Source organism: Heloderma suspectum, chromosome 3 (genome assembly GCF_057233095.1).
Source record: "Heloderma suspectum isolate Gila_16-S chromosome 3, 16-S_ref, whole genome shotgun sequence".
In the NCBI taxonomy this organism is placed as follows: Eukaryota; Metazoa; Chordata; class Lepidosauria; order Squamata; family Helodermatidae; genus Heloderma; species Heloderma suspectum.
In genome coordinates, this window is record NC_139460.1 from 249,372,181 (window position 1) to 249,391,314 (window position 19,134).

A 19,134-nucleotide genomic window follows, 5' to 3' on the forward strand; every position below is an offset into this window, starting at 1 on the left:
ATCGCTGTGCCAAAGCTTTTGAGGTGAAAGTCCTGTTGCCTTTAAAGAACTTAGGTCCAAGTGGCTTAGAACTGCAGCTTTGGGAATGTCAACGAATCCCAAACACATAACTTTAATACTAGAGACAATCTAAAGACCATTTCTCCTATCTGACTCCTATTGATTGGAATATATTTGGAGTACATATAATAACAGATTATCTGCCCATAACTGTGGTGACTGAGGGGTTGTTCGGTCCCACTGCAGTTTAGCTTGCAGACCACATAAAGGTTCCAAAAGTGGATTGCTTACTGGATTTTATATTTTCAAAAATGGGGCAGTCATTACATGTTTGTTTGTCCTAACAGTCCTAGGGGTAACCTGAAACTTGCTGATAACTAGAAGAGCCTAATCCATTTAACTCTTCCTTCATTCCATTTTAAGACTCTGTTCATGAAGACTTAATAACTTCGACATTGTCAGCTTTCCCCCACCACCACTACGTCTGGCTCCTCCCTCAACTGTGCTTTTGTTACATCATGCCTGATGAAGAGATCTTGACAACTCAAAAGCTTGCCTACAATTTTGTGCCTATTTGGTCGATTCTAATCAAGGTAGTATGAACCTGAGCACGCTCCGGGAGAGAGCAGAGGACAGGAGGGCCTGGCGTGCTGTGGTCCATGGGGTCACGAAGAGTCAGACGCGACTTAACGACTGAACAACAACAATCAAGGCATTGCCTGACTGGATTTTGGAATATCACTTCCTGCTCACTGTATATGGGCTTCTCTGAAGCAAAGGTTATATTTGTCTGCCATCTAGTGGAAATAAAATATACAGGTTTCATTTTTTTAAAAACAGCAATTTCCCTAGAATACTAAATTAGAAGTTGAGCCTTGAATTAACACACTAAAAGGAGGTGAGGCCATGTATCAAATAAATAGCAGAGGCGGGGGGAACAGCAAATTTAAAAAGTGTACGAAGTATTTTAGGACAAGGGCCACCATCACAGTTTGCTCTGGAAATAAAATTGCAGCAATAACATTTGCAGTGTACATCACTATCATAAACAAGGTTTCCTTCCTGCCTTTGGGAAATGGCTGGGAAGGAAGGAGACAGAGTGTGTGATAAGGAGATTCTCCTATTACTTGCATACTTTTCTGGTTCCTTTTCTGAGGTGTTCAAAAGGGGACAAAGAGAGGGATAAGCACCAGAATTCTCTATCTCCCTCAGCTCTTACTTTGTTAAGCCATGCCCTGGCGAAGAAAGATAAAAGGAAACAGAGGGTCACATGCAGGAGTAAACTCACTCCCTACTTTATAAAATCACAGAGGAGGGACAAAATTGTTGGCAACTGAAGACTAAGGGACAAGGCAGCCTGCACCATATAGGAGCCAACTGCTAACCCCTAGTTTAGGGTGTTCTGGAAAAGAAAAACCTGGATGGCTAATTGTAAGGGATTCCTTTTAAAAAAGTAGTCTTAACTTCTGGTTGCATTTGCAGAAGACTAAAATACCCAACCCAAGCCTGGACTGTGATCTAGTTTGCTAGCAAGGACTATTTCCCCATTACTACTACTACCAAGTTGGAAAGCCACTAAAGACATGCTCAATATGAATGAAAATCATGAAAGAGAAGTACTTTTAATGTCTGGGCCTTCAGATAACGTCTGGATCCCCCTTGGTAATCCCGCTTGGTAATCTAGGCATGAAGCCCTTTTAAGAAAACATGTAATTTAAGTAATGTAAGTAGGCTTTTTCATAAAATGTGGGTGCACAGATTGGTACCTCTGGAGACAATATTCATACAAATTAATGGAAATTGATTACAGAGCAGAAGCAAACAAAAGTAACATAAAGATAACAAAACAAAGAACTACTTAGGTGATGTCCTACTTCATACTTGGGTTTTTCAGGTTGTAGTAGCCAGTATGGCTCAATAGAAGTTGACTTGTCCAAAAATCCTTTGTTCAGGCCATTTCAAAGAGTTCAAGATGACAATGATCTGCAAAGATCCTAGACTCTTCAGGTCATACAGCCACACACCACAAAGTGCGTGTGTGTGCGCGCACGCGCAAGGGAGGGAGGGAGGGAGAGCGCGCTACCAGATACTGTCTCTCTTTAAACTTAAAATATCCCATCTGGGATCTGGGTAACAAGATCATGCCTTCCTACACACTAAAGCTGGGTAACCACACCTCTGATAGGTAGCAAACATACTAGTATTTAATTAGAGAATCTCATGAGAGCAGACCAAATTCATGTACTTGCTTCTGCTAGGTGACAGACATTAAACACACACATATATCAGTTAGAACAGGCTTTTAAAAATAGAAGCCAATCATGTCAAGCTAGTCAGACTTCAGCCAGCATGGCCAACAGAAGTCAGGTTCATTACACTTTGCCCTGCCAAACGAACTTGTACTCCATGCTAGGGATAGCTGACCTGGAGAATTCCTACAAGATACCAGAGCCTCCGTCAGAAAAAAAGTTACCACAGTATCTAATTCTAAACTGAACACGTTGTTTTATCCCTTTCAACTCTACTTTTTTACCACTCTCCATTATTGTATGTGCAAGGTCACACCTTTGAACTTTGCATGAACTGAACCAGAGCTAACGCCACCCTGGTTCTGTGGTCCAAATCACTATGATGTTGTTCCAGTTGTCTTTTAATGTTTTAATATTTTTACAATTTTAATATTGATGATTTAATTATATGTTTAACTTTTGTACAGTTGTATTTATATTTATATTTAGAGGTTTTAATTGTAGCAGTTTTAACATTGTAAGGCTGCCTTGAGTCCCAGTATTGGGAAAAAGGCGGGATATAAATATAATAATAATAATAATAATGATGATGATGATGATGAACAAAAGTCCCTATATAAAAAACTCTTTTAAAGGCTGTTAAAGAGTAATTTTCAGTTTTAGTTTCTGTTTGAAATCTGTTACTGTATTTAAAATCTTTGCACTGCTGCTAGGTTTTATTTTGGTTTTTATTTTCTACTGTAGTTTTAAACTTTTATATTGTATTTCTTCATGCTGAATTTTATGGTTTTAATAGTTGTGAACCTGGAGAGCTTCAGCTATTGGGTGGTATAGGAATGTAATAAATAAGTGAAATAAAAATTACCCTAACTATCAAGCTCTCCCTCCTGTCTTCAACCCATCCCTAAGATCCCCTTCAACAGGAAAAAAGGGGAAGCAATAGAGATTGTATTGAGTCATAGGGTCTCCTCCTTTCTCACTAGCTGATCTATTTGCAGGTAGAACACCTGGCTTATCATGGGAACCTGGTTACCTTCTCTGCAAGCCCATCTGCTCACAAGGAAAACTTCATTCTGACCAGTGCCTCTGATAAGGTGAGAGTTCTACCTGTCTGGAGCAAGAATTGCTATTCTGAGAGTGGGAACTATGAAGTGGAGAAGAAGCGGTATCCTTCATCCTCCCTCTCACAACCTGTCCATCTGAAGATGTTACGATGAAGATGTTTTTATTACAAACTAGCCAACAAGACAATAAAAGAACTAAGTTTTTCCTTTCTAAAAAAAGAAGTCTTTCATCTGAATCCAAATCCATTCATTTCTTTTAAGGATTTTTATGCTGCCTTTCAAAGACAAAGGTTTCCTAAGGTGGCTTCCAGGACCATTAGAACATTTTAAAACCTAAAAATGTTACACAGCATCATAAACAATTCCTAATCCAGACCAACAGAAGACTGTTACAATTTAAAACGGAGCAGTAACAGTTAAAAACCCAGCCTATCATTTTAACTAGAGGCAGGTTGAAATAAAAAGGCCTTTGAAACCTGTCTAAAGCCAGTCAGGAAAGGACCCAGATCTACCTGCTTGGGAGGGAGTTCCATACATATGGGGCCACCACTGAAAATGGCCTTTCACTTTTACTCACTAACCTAATTGACCTTGATAGTGGAAACTACATGTTATACACAAAAATATGAGCAGTGGCAGCCCAGTGACACTTTTAGAACACCAGCAGTGATCAGGAGTGGAAGACAGTTGAGCGGGAGATGATGGGATTGGCTACTTATCCCCACTGCACTCCCCCACCCCTCTAATAAGCTCTTCCTGCTCCCACTGAGTTTCAAACTTGTGCTTGCTGCTCCTCACATCCCTGACCAGATATTTTCCTAGCAGGACTGTGAGGTTACTACTATATATGTGTAACATGTAATTTGGGCCCTTGTTATCACAAACTCTTTCTTAACTATTCCTAGTACGTTATCTTTCGGCCCCCTCTGTTGTACTCAACTCTATATAAATTATCTCACAAATTACCTATTATCTGTTCTGTGCAGTTTGCAAAAATTAGATTATACTGTATTTGGCATAAGTAAAAAATAATAATCAGAGCAATTAATAAGTCTGCATTTCCCTGTTACATTTCTGTCGACAGATCCACAGTAAAGATAAATTCTCACCTGTTCAAGAATGGTTTGTTCACATGTACAGTCAAATTTGAATCAAAAATTTTAATGCAAAAGAGTTTTAGACAAACTAAGTATTTTTCCTTTTTATAAAAAGAAGAGTGCTCCTTACTTTAAAAGTATTGGGAATCGACTTCTTCTATCTGGCTTCGCATCTGTTTCATCACCACAGCCTCTTTCATCATCTTCATCCATCTGCGGTGACACAGGATCAGGAAGGTCTTCTCCCAGCTATTTGGATAAATAAATGATGGAGTTCTATGATCAACACTCTTAAAAATACTGTTACTTTTCCACAGATTCTTTCCCAATTTAGAGTTACAGAAGAACTGTAAATGTATTAGATAATGAATTATGAATTATAAATATAATTATGAAATGTATTTCATAAAGTTTCAAAATTCAGGAAAATTTTAGAGTTTGAATTAAAGTGTCCAGATTTTACTTGAAATTCACCTTGGAGAGATGCTTTTCAAAACATACGTGTTCAAATCCAACCCCTCTCTTTCTTAAACACTCATGTATACATATGGAAGGAGTACTATTGGTTAGGAAAGCGCTATTGGCTACATGTACATACAGAGCTGTGTGCACAAGGTATGGATTGAACTGAACTGAGCCCCAAATCTTTTAAGATCGCAATTCTGTGTACATTTGCTGGGGAGCAAGTCCCACTGAACTCAGTGCAACTTAATTCAGAGTAAACAGGTATAGGATTATGCTGCATGTCTTGTTAATTGATTTTAGTTGAATGATGTTAACTATTTACTTGCCAAATTCAAATTTCACACTAAGGACACAATCCAGTTTCCTACTACATGTGAGAATTTCCTTCCAGCACCCTTCTCCCCATCAGAAGCTCTACTATAAACAAGAAAGATGTAGTTGTAAGAGGATACACATTGTGCTTGAAGATGTGTGTAAGAAATCAGATATTGGGGAGCACTCTAGCACTCTTAAGGGCGTGGTCCTATCAAGATAGGCACCCGCCTCCGAACTTGGAGGCGCCCACCTATCCAAACCAAGGCAGGAGAGCCATGGGGAGGATCGTTCCCTCTCCGCTTCTCCTGCCTTGCTTTTTGCTAGACAGCCGTTTTCAGCTGTTTAGCAGCAGGGGGGCTGACCGAGAGAGGAAGCTGCCATACGACACATTCGATGTCTCGTTAAGTTCAGCTCCGCTCTCCCTGCCACGGAATGCCCCCCAGAATGCTCCTTTTCAGTCGCTCCATGCTCCTCTTCCTAGCACAGAGGATGGGGCTTCTCCAAGCTGCTTCCGAGGCAGCATGGACGAGGGGGGCAGTCAGTTTTCCAGAAACTGACCTTGGACCCCGCGCTCCGAGGTCGGTTCCCAGAAATGAGCACATCCTATGGTCCTCTAGACAGTGTCTAGTGGCCATAGGATTGCTCTCTAATAAGCTCAAAAGTTCAGTAGCTTCTATTATGGCTGCAAATTTTAAACTAGTTTAATTGGCAAATGCATCAAGCCTTGTAAGTAAGTCTGCAGAAATTACTAGCTCACAGGATTTTTTCTACTAGCCCACTCTCCCACAAATAGGTCACGTGTGACCTGAAAGAAAAAATAAAACAAGAAGAACATTTGTGAAGTTTCCCTGCCTGGTCTCCTGGAGGTGACTCTTTCCACAGGTGACAGACCAGCAGCTATTTGCAAAATGGATCAACCTAAGCTTTAGGGAGCAATCTTATGCCCCCCCCGGCAACATCTGAGGGGGGATAGGATAGTTTGGTTTCCTGCCTCCGAGGTCAGAGACAGGGCTCTGACCTTGGAACCAGGAAACCATGCTCCCCGTCCCCTCATAGCTAGCATGGAGAGAACCACGCCGGCTACCTCTCCGCACTCAGAAAACAGAGCACTGAGACAGGGAAAAGGGGGAGGCCACCTTGGCCTCCTTCCCTCCCGCTCTGAGGCACCACTGCTAAATGGGCAAAATCACCAAATTCCACCCTGCATTGGATAATTGGCAGCCTCCAAGTTCAGAGGATGCCAGCAATCCACATAGGATTGTGTCCTTAGTTGATTAATCTGTAGTAGCCAATTTTAATTGGAAAGAGCCAATTTTAACAATTTTGGTTCTGGAATGTTAGAGTAACATGCATGAAAAAGAAAAGCTTCAGCACAGACTTTCAACTGAACTTCTAAATATTCTTCATGATATTGTAAGTTTTTTCACATCTGCTTAACTAAAAACAAAACTGATATTGAATCTGGTAATATACAAGTGTGTTTAAATTTTAATTGATTGGTTAAAAGGCAGGAGATTTAACAGCTAATAGTTGTAGCATCCATACTGGGCAACGCTGGAGAAAAAAACACCAAGTTTGAATTTGCAAACTTGAGTTACAAGAATTTGCTTGAGAACTGCCACAAGTCTGCACAAATCAATTGAAAGAAATTATACAAATGTGATGACCGCTGTATTTCAGATAAATTCTTAACTGGCTATATTGCATGGCATTTTATATCTATGTTCATTTATATCGATCCAAGTTCAGTAAGATAAACGTTTATGGTATCCAAAGAACAGTGCAACTATGTCCACTGGGAGTGCACTATGTCCACTGGGAAACAGACTGGGAGCCAGTGAAGCTGTTTTAACAGGGGAGTTGTATGCTCCCTGTAACCAGCCCCAGTCAGCAGTCTGGCCGCAGTTCTTTGAACCAGCTGAAGTTTCTGAACACTCTTCTGAGGCAGCCCCACGTAGAGCGCGTTACAGTAATCCAAATGGGATGTAACTATGGCATGTGTCACTGTGGCCAACTCAGACATCTCAAGGAACGGGTGCAGCTGGCGCACTAGCTTTAACTGTGCAAATGCACTCCTGGCCACCGCTGAAATTTATTTATTATATACTTTTATTATTTATTATATATTTTTGTGAACCGCCCAGAGAGCTTTGGCTATTGGGCGGTATAGAAATTAAATAAATAAATAAATAAATAAACAAACAAACACGATAAAATATGATATGAAAGTTAAAAATTTAAAACTACAGTATAGAATAAAAACCAAAATAAAACCTAAGTTTTAAAATGTAGTAACAGATTTAAAACAGAAACTAAAACTGAAAATTACTCTTTAACAGCCTTTAAAAGAGTTTCATATGTAGGGATTTTTATTTATCATATGGCTATGAGTACAGAACCAGGGTGGAGTTGGCTCTAGTTTAATTCATGCAAAATTCAAAGGTGTGACCTTGTATATACACTACTGGACAGTGGTAAAACAGTAGAACTGAAAGGGGTAAAACAGAACATGTTCAGTTTAGGATTAGATACAGCGGTTACTTTTTTCTGACCAAATCTCTGGTATCTTTTACAGTTGCGTGACTGGTAGGAATTCCCCAGGTCAGCTATCCCTAGCATGGAGATGGAGCGATGGGCTCAAGTCGTGGCATTTGAGAGCTGCCCAGCAGGCAGAAGTTCACCAGGCCAGTGTTTTCTAGCATGGAGATCCAATACTGAAAGAAGCTGGGCTTGTTACATTTAACAGCTATATTGACAGGCAGAAATACAACAGGTGTCGCTTTCAGAAAACAAAAGTAGCAACTGTAGAGATAGACAAGCAAATACGGGATAGTGGAGGTGAGGGGAGATGAAGAAATTGGGACAGAACGTGCGGACAGGCAAGAACTAGGTGGAACGGGCTGCATTTATATAGGCTTGCAACGGGCGAGGCACAGAGACCTTACAGGAGATGAAGCGGAACAGAATCCGGGCCAAGAACGGATTAAAGGATGAAATGGAGAAGTGAGCGGGAGGCAGGGCCGGAGCGGGAGAAGGTCTGGGGCTCGCCCCGGCTGTACGCGAGGGGGGTCGGGGATAGACTTGCCTGCGTGCGATCCATGAGGAAGGGGCGGCCGAGAAGCTCTGCTGCGTCCGCGCTCTGCTCGGTGAAAAGTCAAGCGAAAGCGAAAGCGAAAGCCCCGCCCGGCTTTCTTCGACTCCGCTTCCCCAGCACAGGAAACGGCCTCGAAGAAGAGGACTTTGGAACGGACGTCCCAGCGTCCCGCCCATGAGCCCGAGGCGGCGAATGGCGCCGCATCCTGAGCCGAGGCCCCCGGGGAGCTTTGTCTCCACCAGAAGCGCTGGGCAGATACGGAACTCTTTCGCCAGCAATGCGTCGCCGACCCCAAGCCGATGACCTTCGCATCATGGCGGTCCAGGCCATGGCCTGTAACAAAACAAAAACAACGACCCTGTGGAGAGGTGCAGATGGGCCTGGACTTTGGGGCCAAAGTCCAGGGCCCGCAGGGAGTCTCCAAATGAGCCCTGGGAGAGCGGCGGGTGGTGAGGGCATCAGGGAAGCAGACGCAAACTCCATATTCCTGTAGTCATGATGGTGATTTCAGCGAGTTTAAAATGGAACACTGCATATGCTCAGAGTATTATTATTATTATTATTAGGCTTGGCAAAAGTTTTGTTCTTCAAACATAAGGAATGTAGAAGCATTTCCAAAGGATGGGATGGTGGGAGGGGGGAACGAGAGAGAAATGTTGGTTGTGCGCTGTGCAAGTGAGGTAATACACATGGCCATCTAAAGGGGCCCCACCATTTAGACCGTTAAGTCCAGTGTCTAAAATTACCTAGCTGTACCACTGACCCTGTGGGCAGCAGGACATGAATCAGATTCTGCCTACTCAGGGTGAAAAAAAGGGGATTCCGGAAAAGGAAGGGACCAGTCTGTTCTTCCCGGAGGTCACACGTTGCTCCGTAGCTCTGTGTGACAACTGGGCTGGGGAGTGTTGGACTTGGAACTGACCGAGACCTGGGTTTGAATCCCTGCTCAGCCATGAAGTTTGCCTTGGGTGATTTTGGGGACACACCCATTTAGCCTAACCTACCACCAGGCTCCAAGTTTGAGGAAGCCCTGGGCAAAGTGCCGCCTGGTAGGGCTCCTCTCATCAGTAGTGCCTGGCAGTGGTGGGCGGCAGTGGCAACCCACCAAGTTGTCTGAGCAGTGCTGGGTGGCTGGGTCTACTCACTATTTAAATTTCCCACAGATATATTTATTTTTACAATTCAGACATTAGGGCAGAGATTAGTGGTGGGGTCTGCTGGGTCCCTGACAGACACCCGAGGATGTCAGGTACTGGCAGTAGCCCTGCCTACCACAGAGGGTGAGGGGTTATGAGAAAGCACCATAGCCCAGTGGTAGAGCACATGCTTTGCATGTAGAAAGTCCCAGGTTCAATTCCTGACTTCTGTTTGAAACTTTAGAGAGTCACTGCCAGTCAGTGTAAAAAAATACAAAGGGTCACAACAGTCATTATTTTAAATCTATAACTAGCAGCTACATCTTTTTTTATTCATATTCCTGAGTAGGTCCAGGGGCCCCAATCTGGCTCCTAAAAGTTCCCGTACTCCCTACACCATGGTCCTGATCCAGGTCAGGACCCCTGCACCCACTCAAAAGTAAAAAGAAAAAGAATAAATGATGTAGCTGCTTGATACAGATTTGATGTAATGTCTGTTTTGGTCCTAAACTAGATTGACTAAAGGTCTTCTGACTCATTATAAAACAGCTTCTTATGTGCCAGTGTTATGAGCATGCAATATATATTCCCTGAGCTCACTGGAGGAAAATAGGATATTAATGAAAAATAAACAAACTCTGGTATATTGAGAGTGTGGTGCAGCTGAGTGAGGAGAAAATTCTCAGTGCGGCAAAACCTATTCCTTTCCAGGCATCTTAGCACCTCCCTACTCCAATGCTCTTGGACTCTTCCAGACATGTAGGCTTTATGGCCTCTTCTATGCAAACATGGCAGATGAACTAGGGAGAGTCTCTCTACTGAGAGCCAGTGTAGTGTAGTGGTGAGAGTGACGGACTGGGAGCCGGGAGATCCGGGTTCTAGTCCCCACTTGGCCATGGAAGCTCACTGGGTGACTTTGGGCCAGTCACAGACTCTCAGCCCAACCTACCTCACAGGGTTGTTGTTGTGAGGATACAACGGTGAGGAGGAGGATAATGTAAGCCGCCTTGAGTTCCTTGCGAGCGGGAGAAAGGCGGGGTATAAATGCAATAAATAAATAAATATATAAATAAAATGAACTAACGTTTCTTATTTTAATATCCAACAACTTTCAAAAAATAAAAAAGAGGCCAACCTTCATAATTTCATAAACTATGCACTATAATGTTTTAATTTGAATTTAAATACATTTTTTGTTTGATGAAGCCAGGGTCGGCCCTAGACCAGCTGCCAGCAACTGGTACCCTAGGTGAACCATGCAATCGACACCCCCAAACCCCAAGGGCAGAGCTAGGCTGAGGTTTTGGGTAAGCCAGAAAACATTTTGCCCCTATTTTCTGTTTAATGTTTTAAAAGCATATTTATTTAAACAAAGTCATAATTATTCTATCTGTCTGTCCAACCAATGTTTCTGAGATCAGCTAAAACAGAGACACAAAATTTACTTTTTTTTAAATCCCCCCCCCTCAAATTTGGCACCCCACTTAACTTGGTGCCATAGGCGACCACCTAGTTCACCTAAATGGATGGGCCATCCCTGAATGAAGCTGCCTTTAATGACTGACTTCTGGTTTACACAGTTACCAGATTACTGCAAATTTTAATCATTATGGAGAATACATGCTCCATATAGCCAATTAGTAAACACGCATAGAGGTAGGCTGCCTATGTAAGCTGGGACACTGTTAGCATGAAATCCATTTTCAAATCTAAGAATGTACACACATCTACAGCACAATCCTATACATGTCTACTCAGAAGTAAGTCCCATTGAGTTAAATGGGATTTACTCACAGGTAAGTGGGTTTAAGATTGCAGCCCTAGGATGAGATTGCAAACTGCACAACTGGCCTGCAGTTATTTTCTAGGAATACCTATGCTCAGTTAAATACATTCATCAACATAGTGTCCAGTTCTGGGTTTCACACTGTAAGGATGTCATCAAATGCGTCAACAATTTGGAATGGGCTTAGAGGAGGACAGCGAAGGTGGTCTTATGGAAAGTAGGTCCTATGAAGAAAGGTTGAAGTCACTGGGTATGTTTAGCCTCCAGAAAAGACTAGGGATGTCAGAGAATTCCGCCACGGACCCCAATGAGGCTGGATTCCAAGAATCCAGCCCCACTGGCGTCCGTGGCGGAATGGAGCACTCACCTCCATGCCTCTCCGGAATCTGTCCAGGTCAGCTCCTCCATGTGGTGATCCTGCAGAGCCGGCCGCCGGCTCCGCAGCTCTGGCGATATGGCCGGCCGCCATTGCTGTGCCATATCGCTGTGCTAAGTCCGGACGCCAATGGTGTTCACTACGCCATTTGCGTCCCTGTTTTCACGTGATAGGCTATGCAAATTATATTTACGTAGAGGGGCTGACTCCCATCCCCAAGCCAATGAGTTACTTCTAGGCAGACATAAGCCCCTGCCCCATGCAACTCTTCCCTTCCACAAATCAGTGCCACTTCCACCAGCCTGCATTGAAGCCACCTGAGGTCACATGGGACTCCCAAACTGCACTGAAGCTGCTGTGACTGGAAAACCTTTCCACAAATAGAGTTTAAAAAAAAAATGGATTTAGGCCAAGAAATGCCACATTAGCTTCAGAGAGGGGCATGTGTCATCTGACATGATTGACTTGGGAACGGAGCAGAACCGGAGTAAAAGCCTGGTGCTGATGAGCCCAGAGTAATTTTTGGTTGAATATTAGAAAGATCTTTTGAATGGTTACAGCAGTTTGGCAATGGAACCAACGATCTAGAGAGGTGGTGGGCTCTCCCTTGCTAGAGGCCTTCAAGCAGAACCTGGACAGCTATCTGTTGGGACATTCTAGGTCTTCATTTCCTTCATTGAGCAGGGGGTTGTTATACATAGTCTAGCTCTCCCTGAAACCCTATGATTATATCGTTCTATGAATCAAAACTACAGTGCAAGACAAACCTTATTGGCCTTAATTCTGTGTACCATGCATATTTATTGCCTCATTCCTTAACCTCTAAATTACTATGTCATAAGAACATAAGACCCCTTCATGGATCACTGCCTTGTTGTGGCGAAGGGGCTTGCGTAACTCAGTGAAGCCATAAGCTATGCCGTGCAGGGCCACCCAAGACGGACAGGTCATGGCAGAGGGTTCTGACAAAATGTGGTCCACTGGAGAAGGAAATGGCAACCCACTCCAGTATTCTTGCCAAGAAAACCCCATGGAACGTATCACAAGGCTAAAAGATATGACGCCGGAAGATGAGCCCCTCAGGTCGGAAGGTGTCCAATATGCTACTGGGGAAGAGCAGAGGGTATTTCCAAGTAGCGCCAGAAAGAGTGAAGCGGCTGGGCCAAACCCGAAAAGACACTCAGCTGTGCATGTGTCTGGCAGTGAAAAGAAAATCCGATGCTGTAAAGAACAATATTGTTTAGGAACCTGGAATGTCAGATCAATGAATCAAGGTAAGCTGGAGGTGGTCAAACATGAGATGGCAAGATTGAACATCGACATCTTGGGAATCAACGAACTAAAATGGACAGGCATGGGCGAATTTAATTCAGGTGACCATCATATCTACTATTGTGGGCAAGAATCCCTTAGAAGAAATGGAGTCGCACTCATAGTCAACAAAAGGGTGGGAAAAGCAGTACTGGGGTACAATCTTAAAAATGATAGAATGATCTCAGTACGAATCCAAGGCAAACCATTCAACATCACAGTAATTCAAGTCTATGCCCCAGCCACTGAGGCCGAAGAAGCTGAGCTTGATCGGTTCTATGAAGACCTACAACACCTTCTAGAACTAACACCAAAAAAAGATGTCCTCTTCATCATAGGGGATTGGAATGCTAAAGTAGGAAGTCAAGAAATCACCGGGATAACAGGCAGGCATGGCCTTGGTGTACAAAATGAAGCAGGACAAAAGCTAATAGAGTTTTGCCAAGAGAACATGCTGATCATAGCAAACACTCTTTTCCAACAGCACAAGAGGCGACTCTACACATGGACGTCACCAGATGGTCAATATTGAAATCAGATTGATTATGTCCTTTGCAAACAAAGATGGAGAAGCTCCATACAGTCAGTCAAAACAAGACCTGGAGCTGACTGTGGCTCAGATCATGAGCTGCTTCTTGCAAAATTTCGGCTTAAATTGAAGAATGTCGGGAAAACCACTAAACCGTTCAGGTATCACCTAAATCATATCCCTGATGAATATACAGTGGAGGTGAGGAATAGATTTCAGGGATTAGACCTGATAGACAGAGTGCCTGAGGAACTATGGACGGAGGTCCGTAACATTGTTCAGGAGGCAGCAACGAAATCCGTGCCAAAGAAAAAGAAATGCAAGAAAGCAAAGTGGCTGTCTGATGAGGCTTTACAAGTAGCTCACGAAAGAAGGGAAGCGAAAAGCAAGGGAGAAAGGGGAAGATATACCCAACTGAATGCAGAGTTCCAGAGAATAGCAAGGAGAGACAAGAAGGCCTTCTTAAATGAACAATGCAAAGAAATCGAGGAAAACAACAGAATGGGAAAGACTAGAGATCTCTTCAAGAAAATTGGAGATCTCAAGGGAACGTTTTGTGCAAAGACGGGCATGATAAAGGACAAAGAAGGCAGGGACCTAACAGAAGCAGATGAGATTAAGAAGAGGTGGCAAGAATACACAGAAGAACTATACAGGAAAGATCTGAATGTCCCTGATAGCCATGATAGTGTGGTCACTGAACTTGAGCCGGACATCCTAGAGAGTGAAGTCAAGTGGGCCTTAGGAAGCATTAGTAACAACAAAGCTAGCGGAGATGACAGTATTCCAGCCGAGCTATTTAAAATCCTAAAAGATGATGCTGTTAAAGTGCTGCGTTCAATATGCCAACAAATCTGGAACACTCAACAGTGGCCGCAAGACTGGAAAAGGTCAGTTTACATTCCAATTCCAAAGAAGGGCAACGCCAAAGAGTGTTCAAACTACCGCACAATTGCGCTCATTTCACATGCCAGCAAGGTGATGCTCAAAATCCTACAAGCTAGGCTTCAGCAGTATGCGAACCGAGAACTACCGGAAGTACAAGCTGGGTTTCGAAGAGGCAGAGGAACTAGAGATCAAATCGCCAACATTCGCTGCATCATGGAGAAAGCAAGAGAATTCCAGAAAAACGTCTATTTCTGCTTCATTGACTACGCTAAAGCCTTTGATTGTGTGGATCACAACAAACTGTGGCAAATTCTTAAAGTGATGGGAGTACCAGACCACCTTACCTGTCTCCTGAGAAACCTGTACGAGGGTCAAGAAGCAACAGTAAGAACCAGAGATGGAACAACCGATTGGTTCAAAATTGGGAAAGGAGTACGACAAGGCTGCATATTGTCACCCTGCTTATTTAACTTATATGCAGAGTACATCATGAGAAATGCCGGGTTGGATGAATCAGAGGTCGGAATTAAGATTGCCGGGAGAATTATCAACAACCTCCGATATGCAGATGATACCACCCTAATGGCAGAAAGCGAAGAGGATCTCAAGAGCCTCTTGTTGAGGGTGAAAGAGGAGAGTGCAAAAGCTGGTTTGAAACGCAACATTAAAAAAACTAAGATCATGTCATCTGGCCCTATCACTTCCTGGCATATAGTAGGGGAAGAAATGGAAGCAGTGACAGATTTTACTTTCTTGGGCTCCAAGATCACCGCAGACTGTGACTGTAGCCATAAAATTAAAAGACGCTTGCTCTTTGGGAGGAAAGCTATGGCAAACCTAGACAGCATAGTAAGAAGCAGAGACATCACCTTGCCGACAAAGGTCCATCTAATCAAAGCTATGGTTTTCCCAGTAGTAATGTATGGCTGTGAGAGCTGAACTATAAGGAAGGCTGAGCGCCGAAGAATTGATGCTTTCGAACTGTGGTGCTGGAGAAGACTCTTACGAGTCCCCTGGACTGCAAGGAGGTCAAATCAGTCCATCCTAAAGGAAATCAACCCTGAGTGCTCATTGGAAGGACAGATAATGAAGCTGAAGCTCCAATATTTTGGCCACCTAATGCGAAGAGAAAACTCCCTTGAAAAGACCCTGATGCTGGGAAAGACTGAAGGCAAAAGGAGAAGGGGACGGCAGAGGATGAGATGGCTAGATAGCATCACGGATGCAATGAATATGAACTTGAGCACACTCCGGGAGAGAGCGCAGGACAGGAAGGCCTGGCGTGCTATGGTCCATGGGGTCACGAAGAGTCGGACACAACTGAACGACTGAACAACAACAACAAAGAACATAAGAAGAGCCATGCTGGATCAAATCAAGGTCCATCTAGTCCAGCATTCTGTTCACACAGTGGCCAATGAGTTGCTCATGGGAAACCCACAAGCAGGACATGAGTGCAACAGCACCCTCCCAACTGGTGTGCATAGGCATACTGACTCTGATACTGGAGGTAGCATATACAGGCATGAAATCTGCTGTCCTCTTCACCCCGCTGGAGAGGAGGCCACCTGCAAAATTTCAGACACTTTGGCCCAGTTGTTTTTGTGCTAGACGGAGTTAAAATCTGAGGTTTTCCAAAGAAACTATCCAAGCAAAGAGCTGTAACTTCTCCCTGATTCCACACATGCACACAATACCTTGGTCTCTTCCAGCCCCCCTTGAGGGCATTGCACCCCCAATGCCCAGGCAGTTTGGCCCACTGGTTTGTGTGCTAGGCACAGGTGAAATTTGAGTTTTTCCAGGAAAACTCCCAAAACCAAGAGCCATAAGTTCTCCTTGTTTCCAAGCATACACGTGACACCTGGGCCCCTCCCAGCACCCCTTGAGAGCATCCCACCCACCAGAGTTCAGGCACTTTGGTCCACTGGCTTTTGTGCAAGGCGCTGGTGAAATCTGAGGTTTTCCAAAGAAACTCAGAAAGCAAAGAGCCGTAATTTCTCCCTGTTTCCACTGATGTGTGTGAAAAGAGGGCCCCTCCCAGCCCCCCTCAAGGGCACCCCACTTGCCAAATTCCAGGCACTTTGGCCCACTGGCTTGCGTGCAAGGCACAGGTGAAATTTGATTTTTTCCAGGAAAACTCCCAAAGCAAAGAGCCGTAATTTCCCCCCACCTCTGCCCCTGCCACCACCCCAAAGATGCCTCATATTGCGCTGAATTGCTTTGCCACACAGTGGACTGTTATTGGAATAAGAAGGTAATGAATATACAGTCAGGGCCAGAAATATTGGAGCAAGGATAACTGTTTTGGCAGTTGGCCTCTGTACACCACCACATTGAAGTTGAAAGGAAACACTCCCAGATGGGAGCGAAGTCAGGACTTTCAGCTGTAATTCAAGGGGTTTGCCAAAAGTGGGGCACTAACCATTCAGGAAGTACAGCCAGTGGCATAACCCCCCCCCCATCGTTGGTGGCTCCCAAGTAATGGAACGAATGGCTGACAAGCAGCTGCATGGCCAGATGTGGGCTGTTTCCTGGGTACCCCATGATCAATCAAGCAGATACAAGGCCTGGAGGTGGTTCTGAGTGTTACATTTGCATTTGGTAGATGTTCACTGGAACTCCCAACATGAGGCCCAAAGAGCTGTCCATGCGAGTCAAGGAGGCCATCATTAGGTTGAGGAAACAAAATAAACCCAACAGAGAGATAGCAAAAACAGTGGGAGTGGCCAACACAATAGTTTGGAACATCCTGGAAAAGAAGGAATTAACTGGCAAGCTCAGCAACAGCAAAAGGCCTGGCAGACCACAGAAGACAACTAACATGGATGACCGCAGAATTCTGCTCATGGTGAAGAGGAACCCTTTCACAACATCTAGCCAGGTCAAGAATGCTCTTGAGGAGTTAGGCATGTGATTGTCAACATCTACAGTCAAGAGACAGCTTTATGAATGTAAATATAGAGGCTTCACAACAAGGTGCAAACCACTGGTAACACTCAAGAACAGAAAGGCCAGATTAACCTTTGCCAGCAAACACCTAAAAAAGATTGCCCAGTTCTGGAATAAGATTCTTTGGACTGATGAAACCAAGATTAACTTGTACCAGAATGATGGGAAGAGAAAAGTATGGAGAAGGAAAGGAACAGCTCATGATACAAAGCATACCACATCATCTGTCAAACATGGTGGAGGCAGTGTTATGGCATGGGCATGTATGGCTGCCAATGGAACTGGGTCACTGGTGTTTATTGATGACCCGACTGCTGATAAAAGCAGCAGGATGAATTCTGAAGTGTATAGGGCTATACTTTCTGCTCAGATTCAGACAAATGCTGCCAAACTGATAGGATGCCGCTTCATATTACAGATGGATAATGACCCAAAACATACAGCAAAAGCTACCCAAGAGTTTCTCAAGGCAAAGAAGTGGGATGTTCTTCAGTGGCCAAGTCAGTCTCCTGATCTCAACCCAACAGAGCATGCTTTTCACTTACTGAAGACAAGACTGAAGGTAGAAAGACCCACAAACAAGCAGCAGCTGAAGGCAGCTGCAGTAAAGGCCTGGCCAAGCATCCCTGTTTTCACTAGGGATGTCAGAGAATTTCTCCACGAATCTCTGGGAGGCCGAATGCCAACGCATTTGGCCCCCCGAAATTGGTGGAGAAATGGTCCCCCCCCCCGGAATGGGACTTACCTTTGTCGAATGTCCCTGGCGCTGGCGGCTGCCGGCGGCGGTTTGGTGGCGGCAGCGGCGGCCGGTCTTCCGACCGGCTGCCGCTGCCGCCATTTCCAAGGTGAAAAAACAACAACAAACGTGATAGGCTACGTAAAGATTTACGTAGCCTATCATGGCTAGATTTTCAAAAAAATTTCCCCTGACTTTGGGGGGGGAAAAAAACACGCATACGCAAATGGCGGCGCCCATGGGTGCCACCATTTGCGTTCCTTATTTGGCACGTGTAGTCTATGTAAACATTTATGTAGACTACGGCGAAAATAAGGGCAACGCAAATAGCGTTGCCCTTATTTTTGCCGTAGTCTACGTAAATATTTACGTAGACTACACATGCCCAAATAAGGAATGCAAATGGCGGCGCCCATGGGCGCCGCCATTTACGTACGCGCTTCCCCCCCCCCAAAGTCAGCCGTGATAGGCTATGTAAAGATTTACGTAGCCTATCACGGCTGACTGCAGGGACACAAACGGCAGCGGCTATGGCCGCCGCCATTTGCGTCCCGGCAGGAGATGAGGTTCGCGGCCGGAGGGACGGGGCGCCTCCCCCCCGGCCAGAATTTCGGCTGGAGGGACGGGGCGCCTCCCCCCTGGCCAGAATTTCGGCAGGAGGGATCGGGTGCCTCCCCCCCCACCCAGAATTTCGGGGGGAGGAACGGAGCGCTTCCCCCCCACCGTGAAGCAAGCTGCGGGATCAGGTAAGGGACTTCCGTCCATCCCTAGTTTTCACACACTGATGTGTGTGAAAAGAGGGCCCCTCCTAGCCCTCCTCAAGGGCATCCCATTTGCCAAATTCCAGGCACTTCGGCCCACTGGCTTGCGTGCAAGGCGCAGGTGAAATTTGATTTTTTCCAGGAAAACTCCCAAACCAAAGAGCCGTAATTTCCCCCCACCTCTGCCCCTGCCACCACCCCAAAGATGCCTCATATTGCGCTGAATTGCTTTGCCACACAGTGGACTGTTATTGGAATAAGAAGGTAGTGAATATACTGTCAGGGCCAGAAATATTGGAGCAAGGATAACTGTTTTGGCAGTTGGCCACTGTACACCACACATTGTGTACACAGGGAGGAAACTCAGCATTTGGTCAT

General features: G+C 44.6%; 1 protein-coding gene across 1 annotated transcript in view; it reads right to left on the bottom strand.

The window, feature by feature from the left end:
- CASP7 (caspase 7) overlaps nt 1–8,346 on the bottom strand; it is a 31,315-nt gene extending 22,969 nt beyond the window's left edge. The window contains exons 1-2 of the mRNA XM_084846176.1: nt 8,276–8,346; nt 4,541–4,659 (exon numbers count right to left, since the gene is read on the bottom strand). Of these exons, the coding sequence (XP_084702302.1) occupies nt 4,541–4,659; nt 8,276–8,290 (134 nt within the window). The 5' untranslated portion in view covers nt 8,291–8,346. The remainder of the gene's footprint in view (nt 1–4,540; nt 4,660–8,275) is intronic.
- Nucleotides 8,347–19,134: the final 10,788 nt, after the last annotated feature.